The sequence below is a fragment of the Ranitomeya imitator genome, chromosome 3, assembly GCF_032444005.1.
Source record: "Ranitomeya imitator isolate aRanImi1 chromosome 3, aRanImi1.pri, whole genome shotgun sequence".
Lineage (NCBI taxonomy): Eukaryota > Metazoa > Chordata > Amphibia > Anura > Dendrobatidae > Ranitomeya > Ranitomeya imitator.
In genome coordinates, this window is record NC_091284.1 from 178939888 (window position 1) to 178960535 (window position 20648).

General features: G+C 41.8%; 1 protein-coding gene across 2 annotated transcripts in view; it reads left to right on the top strand.

The window, feature by feature from the left end:
• Positions 1–13049, top strand: part of LOC138673069 (amine oxidase [flavin-containing] B-like) — a 160905-nt gene extending 147856 nt beyond the window's left edge. For both annotated transcript variants that reach the window (XM_069761650.1, XM_069761651.1), the window contains 2 exons: positions 6193–6255; positions 12727–13049. In XM_069761650.1, coding sequence (XP_069617751.1) covers positions 6193–6255; positions 12727–12894 — 231 coding nt within the window. In that variant the 3' untranslated portion in view covers positions 12895–13049. The remainder of the gene's footprint in view (positions 1–6192; positions 6256–12726) is intronic.
• Positions 13050–20648: the final 7599 nt, after the last annotated feature.

Genomic DNA, 20648 nt, shown 5'->3' on the forward strand with positions numbered 1-20648 from the left:
TGTCGGTGTAACTATGACGAAGAGGCAGAAGTTGACCAAGATGGTGAAGGACTACTTAAGTTATCATACCAGTGTCCTTCCTTAGTCTTCAGTGCCCTTTAACTATTGGTTGTCCAAGCTCCACATTTGTCCCGACCTCTCCTTCTACACCTTTGAGGTGCTGCCATGTCCTGCTGCAAGTGTGTTGTCTAAGTGGGTTTTTAGTTCTGCTGGTGCAATCATAATGGATAGGTGCCCACACCTGTCAATGGAAAATGCAGACAGGCTGACTCTTCCACAATTGAACAAGGTCTGGATTTACTGCGTCTTTGTAAGCCTTACGGATGACAGCAATATGATGTAAAAGCAGCCCAAATATATTTTTGGGGAAGCTGTCTTAACATCCACCCCTTACCATCCAAACCCATTTTATTCATGAAATCACCTCCTCTTCCTCCTTCTCCTGCTTTTGCAACAAGTACTTAGTGGTCATGTATGTATACCCTACGTGGCTAATGTATTGTACTTTGTGAAAACTTTGCACTTTGTGCAATAGGGAAACTTGTTCTCCCTATCGATTGCCTGGCTGACACTTCACTCTCCAACAGAGTAGTAATGAAGATTATTGCCCCTGCTAAATTGTCACATAAGATTATCTGGACCTGGATTGTTCCAGTCGCACAACTGCTAAATAAAGATACGCTATTTTTTAAACCAATAGAAAATTATGATTTTTTTTTAATTGCTTTGCTGACACACTCCAAATGCGGAGCAATGAAGATTTTTGCCAATGCTAAATTGTCATGTAAGATTATCTCTACCCAGATTGCGCCAGTCACACAACTACTACATAAAGAAAGGCTATTTTTTAAACAAATATTTTTAGGGTGGATTTTTTAAATCACCTTTATGAGGCATACCAACAGCAGACTCAGGGAATTAATGGGAAATAGTGACATTTCCATAGCTCGAGGTTTTGCGCCAGTTGCACAACTGCTAGACAAATATTAAGTATTTGAGCAATAGATAAGGAATATTATGTAGCAATTAGATTAAAGAATGGATGTTACTATATATTGGCACTGACGAGTATTATTTTGTGCTAAAAAAAACAAAACTGCTAGACAGGAATATTATGTAGCTCCCAAAAATATGTTTTTGTATATGCTGTTACTACTGAATATTTAATTCCCTCTACAAATAGATGATTTGTTTATTATGGCAGTGGATGAAATTTTTACCCTATCCCACAGTCTGTAATAATAATTACTATGCAACACAGTGTAAAATAGCAGAGAGCTGCAGCTTGTACTTACAATGATCAGAACACTCACCCAGATGTCTGCCTTTCACCCACCCTCCCTCCTATTACATCTCTCACACAACTGAAATTCCCACCTAATAAACAAGCAATCTAATTTGTTCACAATCTTCAGCTCTTAAAAGAGCTTTTTGAAATGAATAAACGCTCACTATAACCTCCTATCACTCTCCCTACTTTCACTGTCCCTACGCTCAAACTATGCTCTCCCTACGCTGTTTCTGGCTGGAATGTACGCAAGATGGCGCTGGCAGCCTTTAAATAGTCCCTATGAAGCTGGAAGGCCAGCCAATTATAGTAATGCCACACCAAAGATGGCACTGGCATTACTGTGATTGGCAAGCGAGCCCAGCATGTTCATTGGCTGCAAATAAAGCACCAAACATGCTGGACTGGTCACTCGAATATACCGAGGCAAATACCTAACTAGTCACCGAGCAACGAATAGCCCGAATACCGTACTATTCGTGTAAGTAACGAATAGTGCTGAATGTATTCGCTCATCACTAATAGTTTTGCATACTGAAGTTTTCAGTTATTTTGTCTTATTAGTTGTTTTCTTCTCAATAAAAAAAAAAAATGTTCACAGTTGTAGGCATGCTCTTTACATGAACTGATGGAAACCTTGAAAAAAACTATGAAATTCCAGGTTTGGAGGTAGCAAAACACAAAAAATTTCCAAAGGGGGGTTAATAATTTTACAAGCCATTGGGTCTGACAAATATTTCATTGATTGCAAGGACATAAAATTTACCATTTCACGACACAGCAAATATTAACCCCTTAATCCCCTATGACGTACTATCCCGTCGAGGTGGGGTGGGCTTTAATTCCCACCGACGGGATAGTACATCATAGGCGATCGGCCGCGCTCACGGGGGGAGCGCCGCCGATCGCGGCCGGGTGTCAGCTGCCTATCGCAGCTGACATCCGGCACTATGTGCCAGGAGCGGTCACGGACCGCCCCCAGCACATTAACCCCGGGCACACCGTGACCAAACATGATCACGATGTGCCGGCGGTGTAGGGAAGCATCGCGCAGGGAGGGGGTTCCCTGCGGGCTTCCTTGAGCCCCCCGCAGCAACGCGATGTGATCCTTCCTCCTTGCTGGACCCGGATCCAAGATGGCTGTGGCATCCAGGTCCTGTAGGGAGGGAGGTGGCTTCACAGAGCCTGCTCAGAGCAGGCACTGTGAAGCCTGCAGTGCTGCATGTCAGATCGGTGATCTGACAGAGTGCTGTGCAAACTGTCAGATCATCGATCTGTGATGTCCCCCCTGGAACAAAGTAAAAAAGGAAAAAAAATATTTTCCAAATGTGTAAAAAAAATAAAAAAAAATATTCCTAAATAATGAAAAAAAAAAATATTCCCATGAATACATTTCTTTATCTAAATAATAAAAAAAAACAATAAAAGTACACATATTTAGTATTGCCGTGTCTGTAATGACCCGACCTACAAAACTGGCCCACTAGTTAACCCCTTCAGTAAACACCGTAAGAAAAAAAAAAAATGAGGCAAAAAACAAGCATTTATTATCATACCGCCGAACAAAAAGTGGAATAACACGAGATCAAAAAGACAGATATAAATAACCATGGTACCACTGAAAGCGTCATCTTGTCCCGCAAAAAACGAGCCACTATACAGCATCATCAGCGAAAAAATAAAAAAGTTATAGTCCTGAGAATAAAGCGATGCAAAAATAATTATTTTTTCTCTAAAATAGTTTTTATCGTATAAAAGCGCCAAAACATAAAAAAATGATTTAAAGGAGGTATTGCTGTAATCGTACTGACCGGAAGAATAAAACTGCTTTATCAATTTTACCAAACGTGGAACGGTATAAACGCCTCCCCCAAAAGAAATTCATGAATAACTGGTTTTTGGTCATTCTGCCTCACAAAAATCGTAATAAAAAGTGATCTAAAAATGTCACGTGCCCGAAAATATTACCAATAAAAACGTCAACTCGTCCCACAAAAAACAAGACCTCACATGACTCTGTGGACCAAAATATGGAAAAATTATAGCTCTCAAAATGTGGTAATGCAAAAAATATTTTTTGCAATAAAAAGCGTCTTTCAGTGTGTGACGGCTGCCAATCATAAAAATCTGCTAAAAAACCTGCTATAAAAGTAAATCAAACCCCCCTTCATCACCCCCTTAGTTAGGGAAAATTAAAAAAATGTATTTATTTCCATTTTCCCATTAGGGTTAGGGCTAGGGTTAGGGTTAGGGCTAGGGTTAAAGCTAGGGTTAGGGTTAGGGCTAGGGTTAGGGATAGGGCTAGGGTTAGGGTTAGGGCTAGGGTTAGGGCTAGGGTTAGGGCTAGGGTTAGGGTTAGGGCTAGGGTTAGGGCTAGGGTTAGGGTTAGGGTTTGGGCCACAGTTAGGGTTGGGGCTAAAGTTAGGGTTAGGGTTGGGGCTGAAGTTACGGTTAGGGTTTAGATTACATTTACAGTTGAGAATAGGGTTGGGATTAGGGTTAGGGGTGTGTCAGGGTTAGAGGTATGGTTAGGGTTACTGTTGGGATTAGGGTTAGGGGTGTGTTTGGATTAGGGTTTCAGTTATAATTGAGGGGTTTCCACTGTTTAGGCACATTAGGGGCTCTCCAAATTCAGCCAATTCTGCGTTGAAAAAGTAAAACAGTGCTCCTTCCCTTCTGAGCTCTCCCGTGTGCCCAAACAGGGGTTTACCCCAACATATGGGGTATCAGCGTACTCAGGACAAATAGGACAACAACTTTTGGGGTCCAATTTCTCCTGTTACCCTTGGGAAAATACAAAACTGGGGGCTAAAAAATATTTTTTTGTGGGAAAAAAAACGATTTTTTATTTTCAAGGCTCTGCGTTATTAACTGTAGTGAAATACTTGGGGGTTAAAAGTTCTCACAACACATCTAGATGAGTTCTCTGGGGGGTCTAGTTTCCAATATGGGGTAACTTGTGGGGGGTTTCTACTGTTTAGGTACATTAGGGGCTCTGCAAATGCAATGTGACGCCTGCAGACCATTCCATCTAAGTCTGCATTCCAAATGGCGCTCCTTCCCTTCCGAGCCCTCCCATGCGGCCAGTGGTTCCCCCCCACATATGGGGTATCAGTGCACTGAGGACAAATTGGACAACAACTTTTGGGGTCGAATTTCTCCTCTTACCCTCGGGAAAATACAAAACTGGGGGCTAAAAAATAATTTTGGGGGGAAAATATGATTTTTTATTTTTACGGTTCTGCATTATAAACTTCTGTGAAGCACTTGGTGGGTCAAAGTGCTCACCACACATCTAGATAAGTTCCTTAGGGGGTCTACTTTCCAAAATGGTGTCACTTGTGGGGGGTTTCAATGTTTAGGCACATCAGGGGCTCTCCAAACGCAACATGGTGTCCCATCTCGATTCCAGTCAATTTTGCATTGAAAAGTCAAATGGCGCTCCTTCGCTTCCAAGCTCTGTCCTGCGCCCAAACAGTGGTTTACCCCCACATATGGGGTATCGGTGTACTCAGGACAAATTGTACAACAACTTTTGGGGTCCATTTTCTCCTGTTACCCTTGGTAAAATAAAATAAATTGGAGCTGAAGTAAATTTTTTGTGAAAAAAAGTTAAATGTTCATTTTTATTTAAACATTCCAAAAATTCCTGTGAAGCACCAGAAGGGTTAATAAACTTCTTCAATATGGTTTTGAGCACCTTGAGGGGTGCAGTTTTTAGAATGATGTCACACTTGGGTCTTTTCTATCATATAGACCCCTCAAAATGACTTCAAATGAGATGTGGTCCCTAAAAAAAAATAGAGCAAAAAAAGGGGAGAAGCCAGCCCAGCCTAAGGTTAAGACGCAATACATAAAGTGCAAATATATATATGCTCCAGGTACAGCATGTTTTTAATGTGGTCTTGCATTTAGTTCATTTAGGAGGCCTTTATGGCACAGCGAATATAAAAAACGTAGTGTAGGACTGCCCCAATATGAGATTGCCGTGAAGAGGCGGGGTGGCTCAAAGAATTGATCAATTGTTTGCTAAATGTCTCATTTTGATAATACAGCTAGAAATTAATATGTGCATTTGCACTTTATGTATTGCGTCTTAACCTTAGGCTGCGCTGGCTTCTCCCCTTTTTTTGCCCTAAAAAAAAATGGTGTTGTAAAAATGAGAAATTGCTGGTCAACTTTTAACCCTTGTAACTCCCTAACAAAAAATAATTTTGGTTCCAAAATTGTGCTGATGTAAAGTAAACATGTGGGAAATGTTACTTATTAAGTATTTTGTGTGACATATCTCTGTGATTTAATTGCATAAAAATTAAAAGTTGGAAAATTGCGAAATTTTCATAATTTTCGCCAATTTTCCGTTTTTTTCACAAACAAACGCAGGTACTATCAAAGAAGTTTTACCACTATCATGAAGTACAATATGTCCCGAGAAAACATTGTCAGAATCACTGGGATCTGTTGAAGCTTTCCAGAGTTATAACCTCATAAAGGGACAGTGGTCAGAATTGTAAAAATTGGCCCGGTCATTAACGTGCAAACCACCCTCGGGGCTTAAGGGGTTAATGTTAATCAGTTGTTAATATATACGGCCTCCCAATTTAATATGTTTCACTTGAGTGTGTTCTGTTTTTCAGAAAGGGTGGTGTTATCCCAATACAAATTCTGCTTTTGCTTTGTTAACAGTAAAAGTCTCATTAGGAATCATAAGTACATTTACTACAATGCCTAATTTTGTATTATTTATGCCTGTGACTAAGATTTCTACTAATTTCTGAACTTATTTATAACTATATCAGGTAAAACACTTGATTTATTTTAAAACAGTTTGAAATGAAGAATCTAGTTAATCAACATAAGATAATTGATATAGAATTTTAGTCTCATAAAATGTGTCCTTGCAGATTATGTGCAGGATGGGACTAATCGGAGAGAACCAGATATGGGTCCCAGAGCCAGAATCTGTGGTATGTATAACAATAGAAAAAGAAGAATTTACTGTATATTGCATGACAAAATGATAGATAAATAGATAAATTCATTGTTTATCTATTTATAATCATTCAAAAGGGGTTTACTACCTTCCAATGGCTTTTAAAATAAGTACACAACAGTTACTTACATACAGTATTTTCATTTGATCTAACATTAACCTTCCCTGTGGATATATTCTCATTCTAGAGATCCCAGTTGAACAGTAAAACAGATAAAACATGATTTTACATGTCTTTTATGCTTAAGGGAGTATTTCATCAATGGAAAAAAAAAAGAAAAGAAGCACTGAATTTATGTTTTTTTGTAATATTGATTTTTGTTATAAATCATTTCCCTTATATGTGATTCAGCATGATTATTCTCTTCTATATATAGTACTATGAAAAACTTTTAGGCAAGAATAATACGATAAAAAATGCTTTAAGAAATAGAAGTGCTAATAGTTTATTTTTATTAATTAATCAAAAAATGAACAAATAAAAAATCTAACGAACATCAACATTTAGGCATATGGCAGGGAGGTTGTTTCAGACATCTTGGAGAACTAACTACAGATCTTCCATCTCTTCATATAATCACAGGCAGACTCAATGATGTTAATCCCTTAACGACCAGAGGTATTTTTGGTTTCGCATTTTCATTTTCTGCTCCCCTTCTTCCCAGAGCCATAACTTTTTAGGTTTTGGTGAAAATGGCCATGCGTGGGCTTGTTTTTTGCAGGACGAGTTGTACTTTTGAACAACATCATTGTTTTTACCATGGCATGTACTCAAAAACGGGAATAAAATTCAAAGTGCTGTGAAATTGCAAAAAATCCCTGATCTCAATCTGCACATGTGCCGCCTCTGGTGGCCATTTTCCAGGAGGCCACCGCAATACAGCAATGGAAGTGCGGGGGCTCTGGGTTTTCACAAAATGTCGGCGGAGCCCCAGCACCACCGAGCATCGCCGAAACTGCCACGCACCACCTTGGGATGGATGTGCGGGGGCTCCGGGGTTTTTAGAAAATGTCAGCGGAGCCCCAACACCACCGAGCATCTCTAAAACTGCCACGCACCAGCCTGGGATGAGTCTCCTGGTAACTACATCCAGACTATAAGACACATCCCCATTTTCCTCCAATATTTTGAGGGAAAAAAGGGCATCTTATAGTCCAAAAAATATAGTAGATTGTATTGTGATAATAATATTGTCACGACGCCTAGGTATTGCTGCTTCAGGGGAAACTGCACCCAGTAGCATTGAAGCTGGACTAGATACTGAGTAACTAGCTCAGCGGGACCTTAGACATGTGACAGAGTGATCAGGTAAAGCAACAGGACCTTAGACATGTGACAGAGTAGGAGGAGATCAGGGGGCGCATCCAGACTCCTGGAGGGGACACAGAATCAAAACTTTGGATAAGGCATCCACCTTTACATTTTTAGACCCTGGTCGGAACGTAATGACAAAATGAAACTGAGAAAAAAAAGTGCCCACCGAGCCAGTCTGGGGTCAATCTCTTAGCGGACTCGATATAGGAGAAATTTTTATGATCAGTGATGACTGTAACAGGATGAACAGCCCCCTCCAAAAAATGCCTTCATTCTTCAAAGGCCAATTTAATTGCCAACAATTCCCTGTTGCCAACAACATAATTTCTCTCAGCCAAAGAGAATTTTTTAGAGAAAAAGGCACAGGGTGTAAGGTTAGTAAGGGTGGACGGGCCCTGAGGCAACACTGCCCCCATCTCCGAAGCGTCGACCTCTACGATAAAAGGTCTCGACGGATCGGATTGTATCAACACGGGGGCTGAAGTAAAACATTTCTTCAGTGTCTGGAAGGAATTTTTTGTAGCCATGGACCAATTTTTTACCTCCGCCCCTTTGAGTGTGAGGTCCATTAAGGGTTTCACTGCCCAAAAATTGCTACAACCACTTCAGGTCATGAGGTTGCACTCAATCAGAAATGTCCTGAACCTTCTCCGGATCCATGTGGAACCCCTGACCAGATAAAATTAATCCCAGAAAAGACAGTTCTTGCATAAAGAATGAGCACTTCTCCAGCTTTGCGTATAAATGATTCTCCCTGAGTCTCACCAGAACTGTATGAAGATGGTGTATGTGAGACTGACTGTCCTCTGAGTATATCAAGCTGTCATCCAGGCAAATGACAACATAGTGCCCAATCAGGTCAGAAAAAACAGCATTAATGAAACTCTGGAAAACAGCAGGGGTGTTAGTGAGACCGAAGGGCATAACCAAATTTTCAAACAAGCTCTCGGTAGTCAGAAACGCTGTTTTCCATTCATCTCCATCTCGAATCCTTATCAGGTTATAAGCTCCTCATAAGTCAAGCTTAGAAAACCTTTTGGCCCCAGTGAGTTGATTACATAAATCAGGAATCAGAGAAAGAGGATACGTGTATTTTACAGTAATCTTATTTAGTTCCGGAAAGTCGAGGCACCGTTGCAAACCACCATCTTTTTTCTTCACAAAGAAAAACCCCGCTGCGATGGGTGAAACAGAAGACCGAATATGTCCCTTGCGGAGACTCTCAGCGATGTACTTTCATGGCTTGGGGCTCGGGCCCAGACAAATTGTATAAACGAGCCTTGGATAATTTGTCTCCTGGGAGTAAATTAATAGCACAATCACCGGGTCGATGTGGTGGAAGTGCCTTGGCCTCAATTTCAGAAAACTCATCTTCAAAGTCTTTCAGGTACTCCGGAATACCCTCCAGACCGACAGATGACACAGATACAGACTTTATAGGGTTAACAAAGGGTCCCAGGTTACAACACGGACCATTATTCTTACATCTCCATTGAGTGATCTCCCTCGCCACCCAATCAATGGCAGGATTGTGGCGTTGCAGCCAAGTACCAGTCCTGCAGGCAGATTATTCAATACAAAACTTTCAGAGAAAAAATATCAGTTTTGAAACAAATTCCATCATGGGTAAGAGGGGACAAATCAACAGCCACAATTTTAACAGTGATTTTCAGCCTACCTGTCCCTATCTTATTACGAGTCACAACTTGGGCATCAATCAAATTTATTGAAGAACCGCAGTTAACAAAAGTGGTGGTCCCCACAAGACCGTCAGCAAGTTCCAATTCCACCTGGAGCACTATTTTTGTAAGCGAGAAAAAATGTACCTGGGAGTCTGGACAACCTCCTTGATTTTTGCCCAGACTCAGTCGTTTCTCAGACGGTTTCACAGAAGAAGGGCAGGATGGACAGTTCCTTTTCCAATGTCCTGAGGCTACACAGTAAAAACACAGTTGTGCCAAAGCATCCTTCAGACGGTCAGACAGACCCATGCGGAACAATCCCCTCAGGGCTGCATCATTCTAAGAAACTTTGGATGCCCAACACCTAAACTCGGAGCAGAACCATTCAACTGAGTGCTTCCCCTGTGTCACTCATCACCATATCCTCTGCCAGATGCACTTTATCAGGCTCATCATAAATGTGCCCCAGAGACTCAAAAAAGAGGTTCACAGACATACTTTCAGGAGCAGAGGAAGAGATAGAGAAGGCCCATGCCTGCGGGGACCCCCTGAATAAGGACATACCTACCCCCACCCTCTGCCTTTCATTTCCAGAGGCAACTAAAAAAACAACTTACATCCCTCCTTAAAAACCCTGAACAATTTTTTATCCCCCCAAAAAGTGTCGGGTAATTTTACCGGTGATTCGGGGTCCGCTAAGGATACATCACAGGGGCCCCCCTCCTGTGACCGAAATGGAGCAGACATCTGTAAAGCACCTGCCACATCTCTCTGCACCTGTTGGTACGAGTGGACCAGGGCCTGCTGTTCCACAGACAGCTTCTGCAAAAGCTGGGAAAGCTCATTAACCTGTCCCGTGAGATCCTGCACTGAGTCCATGGCATACCAACACCCTCCCACCAGGGAGAAAGACTGTGCAGTCAGCTATAATGTCATGACGCCCAGGTATTGCTGCTACAGGGGAAACGGCACCCAGCAGCAAAGGAGTTGGACTAGACACTGAGTAACTAACCTGATCACCAACGGGACCTTACAAATTTGACAGTGATCAGGTAAAACAACAGGACCTTAGACATGTGACAGAGTGGGAGGAGATCCAGGGGCGGAGACAGATGCTGGGAACAGAGAAGGGACAAGCATAAAGGAATAGTCAAACAGAGTGTAACAACCCTGCCGGCATCACTGCATGGCCTTCCATTCCCCACCTGCCTGTTACATCAACTCACTCACCCAGTGCCATGCTGTGAGATCTGTCTGCTGCCGGCTCCATGCCATGCGCTTCATGGCGGCTTGCTGTGTGTACACTTCCTGGCTGTGTGCATAGGGGGGCGGCGCCAGCCACTCCAGATTCTTATTGAGACTGTGTGCACCTCCCTTGGGTGTTCCTGGCCAATAGCCTTGAGGTCTCTGATATTTAAGGCATCCTCACCCATTGGAGGATGCCTGAGCAAACTATTCCCCTCAGTTAGCACTTGCTACTGAGCTGCCAGGTCGTGTCTGTTTCCTGTTTCAGAGGGCTGCAATACTGCAGGCCTTCATCTGTGTTCTGTTTGTGTATTCGTGTCCGTTCCTGTCTGAACTCTGGTCTAAGTCCGTTCCTGTTCCTCCTTTGTCATTTGTCATTTCCCACTCTGCTGTGTGTACCTCCACCTTATCTTCCTGCTCTGCTTGCCACTTTCTGTGGCTCTGCATCTCTCTGCTCTGTTCTGCCACAACCTGTGGTTCTGTGCCTCTCGGCTTTCCTTGCCACAACCTGTGGTTCTGCACTCTTTTGCTCTTGGCGTCACCTCCTGTGGTTCTGGCTTTTGGCTCCGCCTCCAGCATCTCCGCTCTTGGCTCCGCCTCCAGCATCTCCGCTCTTGGCTCTGCCTCCAGCATCTCCGCTCTTGGCTCAACCTCCAGCATCTCCGCTCTTGGCTCCATCTCCAGTGTCTCCGTTCTTGGCTCCGCCTCCAGCATATCCGCTCTTGGCTCCGCCTCCAGCATCTCTGCTCTTGGCTCCGCCTGCAGCGTCTCCGCTCTTGGCTCCGCCTCCAGTGTCTCTGCTCTTGGCTCCGCCTCCAGCATCTCCGCTCTTGGCTCCGTCTCCAGTGTCTCCGTTCTTGGCTCCGCCTCCAGCATCTCTGCTCTTGGCTCCGCCTCCAGCATCTCTGCTCTTGGCTCCGCCTGCAGCGTCTCCGCTCTTGGCTCCGCCTCCAGTGTCTCTGCTCTTGGCTCCGCCTGCAGCGTCTCCGCTCTTGGCTCCACCTCCTGTAGCTCCGTCCTTTGCTCTGCCTTCTCTTTCTCTACTCTTTTGCTCTGCCTTCTCCTTCTCTACTCTTTGCTCTGTCAGTCAGAAGCCAAGCCAGGGGTCAGTAAGCCAGGAAAATGAATTAAGTAAAGCGTGGAAAGCAAGAACATTATGCAAGTAGACTGAAGTAAACCTATAGCTGACAAGGATACCAGGTTAGGAGCGAGTATAAATAGCCCTCCCATCTTGAAAGAGAGGCTAACAACATTAACCCTGAGAGAACAGGACATTAACCATGTCCTAACCATGACAAATATAATTTGTTATTGAGAATTTTATATATTAAGAAGAATTGAATGGTAGTAGTAGAGAAGCTTATTATTAACTCTTTCCTAATGAGGCCAGTTTCGCTTTTTGCGCTTACGTTTTTTCCTCCCTTTCTTCCCAGTACCATAATTGTTTTATTTTTCTGTCCAAATAGACATATGAGGACTTGTTTTTTTGCAAAATAAGTTGTACCACACACAGTGTGCTGGAGAACGGGAAAAAAATTCCAAATGATCCACCAATATTATTCTCCTCATTAGTACAATTATGAAGATACCAAACATATCCAGTTTTTATTACTGTATTTTAGTGAATACAAAAATCAGAAGTTTAAAAAAAAAGTTTTTTGGATTGTGTTGCCATTTTCTGAGAACCGTAACGTTTTCATGTTTTTGTCGATAGAGCTGTGGTGGGGCTTACTTTTTGTGGGGTGCGTCAACGTTTTTATTGACACTATTTTGGGAGAGATCTGACGTTTTGAACACTTGTTACAGCATTTTTTGTGATATTGCAAAGACCAATTCAATGTTGATGTTTTCAAATGTCTTTCTTTTTACTGTGTTTACAAATCACGTTTTTTTGGATGATACTACATATGTGCATTTTATTGTTATCTTTATTTTTAATTTGGGAAAAGAAGGGTGATTTGAACTTTTATTTTTTTTATTTTTTCATATTTTTAAGACTTTTTTTTTACTCGTGAATGTATTTATTAGTCTCCCATAGTATTACTGCATATAGTAAAAATGAAGGTCTCCTTTGAAGCTACTTCATTATTAGGACCAATGTTATCTAATAATTTAGACATTGAAAATCATATCCTAAAAGACGTATATAATCATTTGGAACTAATTTAATGAGCAATTTTCTAATTATATTTCCTCACTATAGGATGTTCCAGCTCTGCCAATTTCTACAACATTTTTGGAGCGAAACTTGCCTTCTGCTCAAGGTTTCCTTAGATTCATTGGCTGTACCACCTTCTTAGCAACAGCTGCAGCTGGAATTCTAGCCATCAAGAAGGGATATCTAAGCTTTAAATTAAATTTTAGATCTTAACTTGATATAAAAATGTTTATTTACCATGACATCATAATCTAAACTGAAACTGGCAGGCAGCTACTCCTCTATTTAGCATTTGAGATTTTATCACAGAGGATTGTAGTGGCCACAGGATTAAATACTGTATTGTAATAAACACATTTCATCACTACAATAATTTTATTTGCTATTATTTCTGTGAAAAACGTTGTCCAAAATCTTACATTTGTTTTACAATGCAGTCAAACCAAGGTTTTTCTACTATATTATGTGAATAAGGTTATAACCCCTTCACGCCGCAGCCCATTTTAGTTTTTTCATTTCCGTTCTTTTTCCTTTCCTTCTTGTCAGAGCCATAACTTTTTTATTTTTATTTCCAAAGAGACATCAGGGCTTGTTTTTTGTGGGACGAGTTGTACTTTTGAATGATACCATTCATTTTACCACAAAGTGTACTTGAAAATGGGAAAAAAATTCTACGTGAGGTGAAATTGTGAAAAAACACAATTCAGACATGACTTATGATGAGGAGCAGTACCCCAAAACACAGTGTCCGCAAATTGAGATCTGGTTTGGCTCTTATCCTCATGTGCCAAGGCTCCTTAAAGGGTCGACATTGACTGTTAGGATTGCTACTTCCAATAGGTGGCACTAGAGTTCTAATCCTCTTCCTCTCTGAAGAGACAATTTGCAAATTGAGATCTGGTTTGGCTCTTATCCTCATGTGACAAGGCTCCTTAAAGGGTTGACATTGACTGTTAGGATTGCTACCTCCAATAGGTGGCACTAGAGTTCTAGTCTTCTTCCTCTCTGAAGAGACAATTTGCATATTTCCCAGAGGAGCATTGCGGCTTTAAGTTGCCACACCTCGACATGCTTAATATGACACTCTCTGCAGGGAGAAACGATACTTGGTTTTTGGTCAGACGCCTCTCAATCAGCCAAAGCAGATCTCCACTTTGCACTGACGAGGGGCAGTTCCCCCGAAATACAGTGTCTGCAAATTGAAATCTGGTTTGGCTCTTATCCTAATTCATGTGACAAGGCTCATTAAAGGGTCGATATTGACTGATAGGATTGCTACTTCCAATAGGTGGAACTAGAGTTCTAGTCCTCTTCCTCTCTGAAAAGACAATTTGCATATTTCCCAGAGGAGCATTGTGGCTTTAAGTGTCCTCACCTCAACATGCTTATCATGTCACTCTCCGCAAGGAGAAACAATACTTCTTGGATCACGTCAGACACCTCTCAATCATCCAAACCAGATTTTCACTTTGCACTATTGAGGGGTAGTACCCCGAAACACAGTGTGTGCAAATTGAGATCTAGATTGGCTCTTATCCTAAGTCATGTGACAAGGCTCATTAAAGGGTCGATATTGACTGTTAGGATTGCTACTTCCAATAGGTGGAACTAGAGTTCTCTCCACAAGGAGAAACTATACTTTTGTGGGAATTTCTGTGTATAATTTTAGGAGTTTTTTTCTTTCCTTGTCTTATTATTTTGTACAGGAAATATATATATCTTGGTACCGTGTTAGCCAGTAGATAGAAAAATATTTAGAATTGAGAGTCCTCAGTGGTTATTATTTTGTATTCATTTTTATGTGTTAACTTTATAAAAGTATTTGTAATCTTAACTGCTGGAATCAACAGTAGATATGTATTATTCCTTGGTGTGTTCCAAGGTAGCTAGAAGGAATATAGAGCGCACATAGGGTCTTATCCGAGATAAAGGGAATATTCATGAGAGATAGCATAAATTCACTCAACTATTATGGTTGTGTAAGAGACAACCACTGCACTTAGCATTGGCGGCTGCTGCAAGCCCCGATGTGATGGTCCTTCGCTAGGTGAAGAGAATGGGGCATTAGACTGCGCTGCTCGCCTCTCAGGATAATGTACCTGAGAAGTCCAAATAGATGGACTTCTGAAAATCCACAAAGATGCTAAAAGCCCCCCTGGGAGACCCATAATTTCAGGGATAGGGTCCCTGGCATCAAACCTTGCAAATTATGTGGATGTAGTGATGCACACACATGTAGACCAACTACACAGTTACTTGAGGGACTCCAGTCATCTAATCTGACTTACGAAGGACATCCCATGGAATAAAACTTTTGTTTTTATTTCCATGGATGTATCCACCCTCTATTCCAGCATCCCACATGATTTGGGACTGGTGTGTTTTAAAACCTTCATAGACATTGATCCACGGTTGACACCTAGACAAAAAGATTTTTATATGAAAGCATACAGTTCATACTCCTTAATAATTTCTTTACTTTTCAAGATACTGTATACCATCAGATACTTGGGACCGCGATTCGCTCGAAGTTGGTGCCAACTTATGCAAATTTGTTTATGGCCATCTTCGAGTCCATCTTCATATACAGCAGCATACATGCACCCAACATCATCATTTACAAAAGTTACATAGATGATTTATACTTTATTTATGATAATTCAAACAATGATGTGGGGTCATTCCTCAGGAGCATTGAAGATAACACCTGGGGTTTGGGTTTCACCCCCGTAGTAAACCCTGAAACAGTTGATTTCCCTGACCTCACTTTTTTCATGACAATATAAAAATTGATACAAGAACCTACTTCAAACCTGTGGATGTGAACAGTTTTGTCCATTATCAAAGTGGACACCACCAAATGGTTGAGGAATATTCCACTCAACCAATACAAAAGAATCAAGAGGAACTGCAGTATGGACATAGATTTCATTAACCAATCAAAAGTTATATCACATATATTTCTTGAAAGAAAGAAGATTCAATTTTATTACCACTTTTTCAGCCCAGAACAAGAGAATTCGCCTGGTTCTGAAAAAACACTGGGGCATACTTCTTAATGATCCCATATTGGGGAAGCTTCTTCCCAGCAATCCGCTGATAACATTTCGAAGGGCCCCAACATTGAAAAACATGTTGGCCCCCAGCCAGCTAAAGAAAAAAGAGGATCTCAATCCCTCTACAAAAAAGCCCAGACAAGGCTCCTATAGATGTGGCATCCCGAGATGCCTATGCTGCCCCAGCATAATTCATGAAAGATGCAAAAACCTTTTCATCAGACAGTGGAAATTCAGATGAGTTTCAAATCAAATACTATTTGACTTGCCAATCCAGTTTTGTCATCTATGTCATTATATGCGAATGTAAGAAATTATATGTGGGCAGGACAACGCAACAGCTGCATAAAAGAATAAACTCGCACAGGTATAATATAAAAGAAGGTTTTTACAGCATGGCCTTTCCAGGCATTATGCAATATATCACAACAAAAGGATCTCCTTCAGGGTGATCCCTATTGACCATGCCCCCCTTGATAATCCTAATGGAGTCCAGACTCTCAACAGAAAAGAGATCTTCTGGAGTCACAAGCTGAACACTATAAATCCCCATGGACTCAACGAAACAACCGATTTGTTCAATTGAAAAAAGGAAAAAATAAAAAGAGGAAGGAAGAAAGAAAAGAAAAAAACTATTCTCAGGGATTTTTTTTTCTGGAGTTTTTTTTTGTTTTTGTTTTCCACTGTTATCTCTTTGATTTCACAGACTCTTGTGAAACTACCACCAAACAAAACAATCCAATCAAATCCACCCACGGCTCAATGGTTCACAACATCAGTAGCAGGGTCATGACAAAGAACAACTGTTTTAACACCGTAGGTTCTAGCACTCCCCAGCTTGCAAAAGTTATTATTTGCTTAACTACTCTTTTTAATGTGTTTTTTTTGTATTTAGATTTTTACATGTATGAGCAATGGTTTTAAGTGCTATACTCAATTATATTTTATGATTGTTTCGTGTGTTTTATGATGTACATATATGTTTGAATACGTGTTTAAGTCAGATTCCCCACCCACTGGGTGTGGTGTTTTGTTTTTTTGAAAGGAGGCATCTCCATGTGCCTTTTTTTGCTATAAATACAAGACCGTCTATGTGTATGTGTATAGACTGTCCTGAGGAAGTGGTGTGATCACCGTGAAATGCGTATAAATGAAGTCTATTCTCTATTACAGCTACTTGGACTTCTCTGGTACATTATCCTGACAGGCGAGCAGCGCAGTCTGATGCCCCATTCTCTTCACCTAGCAAAGGATCCTTGTGTGTTCGTGATATATTTATCTAGTGTCTAGCATTATAGTTTTCCTTGGACTATTGTGATTGAGTATAATAGTTGTGGACTAGCCAAGGATTGTCAATTTATGTTTGTTCAGTGTAGGGATAGGAGCACGCAGCTCACTCCACATAGAAATTGAAGAAAAAGACCTAATTTGACTGTGGTGCACCAGTGTCAGTGCTCAAACAGATTAAAAATGGCAGTGCTAGTCTCTGTAAGTGAATATTAATCCAGAGATGGAAGTGATACTGTATATAGGGAAGTTCTGTAGCTGTATAGTCACTCAGCGTGACTGAATTGATTGATCTAAGATTTATTGCAGCAACAGCACCATAATGACGGCTTTCTTTTTATTCTTCACACAATGCAAACATGAATGGCAGCAGGGCCGCCATCATTACATTATTGTCCTTACTATTGTATGGGTCCCAGCAATGAAAAATAAAGGGGCGGACTCAGTTTTGGCACAGGGAGACTTCGTTGAAGCTCCACGTAACATCCATGCAGCTCCAAAGAAGTCCCTCTACCTTTTCTGTGATGCGTTGGTGATGGCATACAGCACAGATCAAAAGTTTAGACACACTTTCTCATTTAAAGATTTTTCTGTATTTTCATGACTATGAAAATTGTAAATTCACACTGAAGGCATCAAAACTATGAATTAACACATGCGGAATTATATACTTAACAAAAAAGGGTGAAACAACTGAAAATATGTCTTATATTCTAGGTTCTTCAAAGTTGCCACCTTTTGCTTTGATGACTGCTTTGCACACTCTTGGCATTCTCATGATGAGCTTCAAGAGGTAGTCACAGGAAATGGTTTTCACTTCACAGGTGTGCCCTGTCAGGTTTAATAAGTGGGATTTCTTGCCTTATAAATGGGGTTGGGACCATCAGTTGTGTTGGGAGAAGTCTGGTGGATACACAGCTGATAGTCCTACTGAATAGACTGTTAGAATTTGTATTATGGCAAGAAGAAAGCAGGTAAGTACAGAAAAACGAGTGGCCATCATTACTTTAAGAAATGAAGGTCAGTCAGTTCGAAAAAATGGGAAAACTTTGAAAGTGTCCCCAAGTGCAGTTGCAAAAACCTTCAAGCTCTGCAAAGAAACTGGCTCACATGAGGACTGCCCCAGGAAAGGAAGACCAAGAGTCACCTCTGCTTCTGAGGATAAGTTTATCCGAGTCACCAGCCTCAGAAATCGCAGGTTAACAGCAGCTCAGATTAGAGACTAGGTCAATGCCATAAAGAGTTCTAGCAACAGACACATCTCTACAACAACTGTTAAGAGGAGACTTTGTGCAGCAGGCCTTCATGGTAAAATAGTTGCTAAGAAACCACTGCTAAGGACAGGCAACAAGCAGAAGAGACTTGTTTGGGCTAAAGAACACAAGGAATGGACATTAGACCAGTGGAAATCTGTGCTTTGGTCTGATGAGTCCAAATTTGAGATCTTTGGTTCCAACCTCCGTGTCTTTGTGCGATGCAGAAAAGGTGAACGGATGGACTCTACATGCCTGGTTACGACCGTGAAGCATGGAGGAGGAGCTGTGATGGTGTGGTGGTGCTTTGCTGGTGACTAGGGTTGAGCGACTTTTACTTTTATAGGATCGGGTCGGGTTTCACGAAACCCGACTTTTTCAAAAGTCGGGTCGAGTGAAATCGGCCGATCCTATAAAAAAGTCGGGGTCGGGGTCGGCCGAAACTCGAAACCCAATGCAGTGCATTGGGTTTCCAATGGTTCCCAGGGTCTGAAGGAGAGGAAACTCTCCTTCGGGCCCTGTGATCCGTATTTAAGTGTAAAATAAAGAATTAAAATTAAAAATATCGCTATACTCACCCTCGGATGTCGGACGCGCCCTGGTACTAACCGGGAACCTTCCTTCCTTCGAATCAGCGCTTGCAGGACCTTGCGGTGACGTCGCGGCTTGTGATTGGTCGCGCGACCGCCCATGTGACCGCTCGCGCGACCAATCACAAGCCGCGACGTCACCGCAAGGTCCTGCAAGCGCTGATTCTTCGGAAGGAAGGCTGCCGGAAAGAAGCAGGGCACGTCCGAGGGTGAGTATATTCCTGTTAGGTATATACTCACCCTTGGACGCGCCCTGCTTCTTTCCGGCAGCCTTCCTTCCTTCGAATCAGCGCTTGCAGGACCTTGCGGTGACGTCGCGGCTTGTGATTGGTTGCGCGAGCGGTCACATGGGCGGTCGCGCGACCAATCACAAGCCGCGAGGTCACCGCAAGGTCCTGCAAGCGCTGATTCGAAGGAAGAAAGGCTGCCGGTTAGTACCAGGGCGCGTCAGAGGGTGAGTATAGCGATAATTTTTATTTTAATTCTTTATTTTACACTTAAATATGGATTCCGATACCGGATTCCGATACCGGTTTCCGATATTGCAAACATATCAGAACTCAGGATTGGAATTCCGATACCAGATTCAGAAGATCACCGACTTTATGGCCGACCCCACACAGGGGTCGGGTCGGGTTTCATGAAACCCGACTTTGCCAAAAGTCGGCGACTTCTGAAAATGGCCGACCCGTTTCGCTCAACCCTACTGGTGACACTGTTGGGGATTTATTCAAAATTGAAGTCATACTAAACCAGCATTGCTACCACAGCATCTTGCAGCGGCATGCTATTCCATCCGGTTTGCGTTTAGTTGGACCATCATTTATTTTTCAACAGGACAATGACCCCAAACACACCTCCAGGCTGTGTCAGGGCTATTTAACCAAGAAGGAGAATTATGGGGTGCTACGCCAGATGATCTGGCCTCCACAATCACCAGACCTGAACCCAATCGAGATGGTTTGTGGTGAGCTGGACAGCACAGGGCCAACAAGTGGTAAGCATCTCTGGGAACTCCTTCAAGATTGTTGGAAGACCATTTCCGGTGACTACCTCTTGAAGTTCATCAAGAGAATGCCAAGAGTGTGCAAAGCAGTCATCAAAGCAAAAGGTGACTACTTTGAAGAAACTAGAATATAAGACATATTTTCAGTTGTTTTACACTTTTTTGTTAAGTGTATAATTCCACATTCATAGTTTTGATGCCTTCAATGTGAATTTACAATTTTCATAGTCATGAAAATACAGAAAAATCTTTAAATGAGATGGTGTGTCCAAACTTTTGGTCTGTACTGTATATGCATGTCACTCCCCAGGAGGATATTAGAAGTGGAGCTGGGCCTGAAGAGGATCACAAGAGGTAATTATGCAAACTTTTTTTAATAAAATGAATAAAATGGGATTGGGGGAAGCATGTGATAATGAATTCTGAATGTGGCATGGGGGACAGTGAATTGAGGAGGGTGAGAGCAATTAATGATTAATTGCGGGATGGGGACAGCAAATGATGACTTTTGGAGGGTAGTAAGAGCAAATAATGATGAATTGAGGGTGGCGTATAGCAAGTGATAGTGAATTGATTTTGAGGGTGGAGAGAGCAAATAATGATGAATTGGAGTGGGGGACATGAAATGATCAATTGAGGGTGGAGGACAGCAAAAGATCAATTGAGGTGGGGAGAGCAAATAATGGCTAATTTAGGGTGGGAGACAGCAAATGATGACCTGAGAGGACATGACATAATGAATTGAGGTGGAAGGAGGCATGTAAATATTGATCGG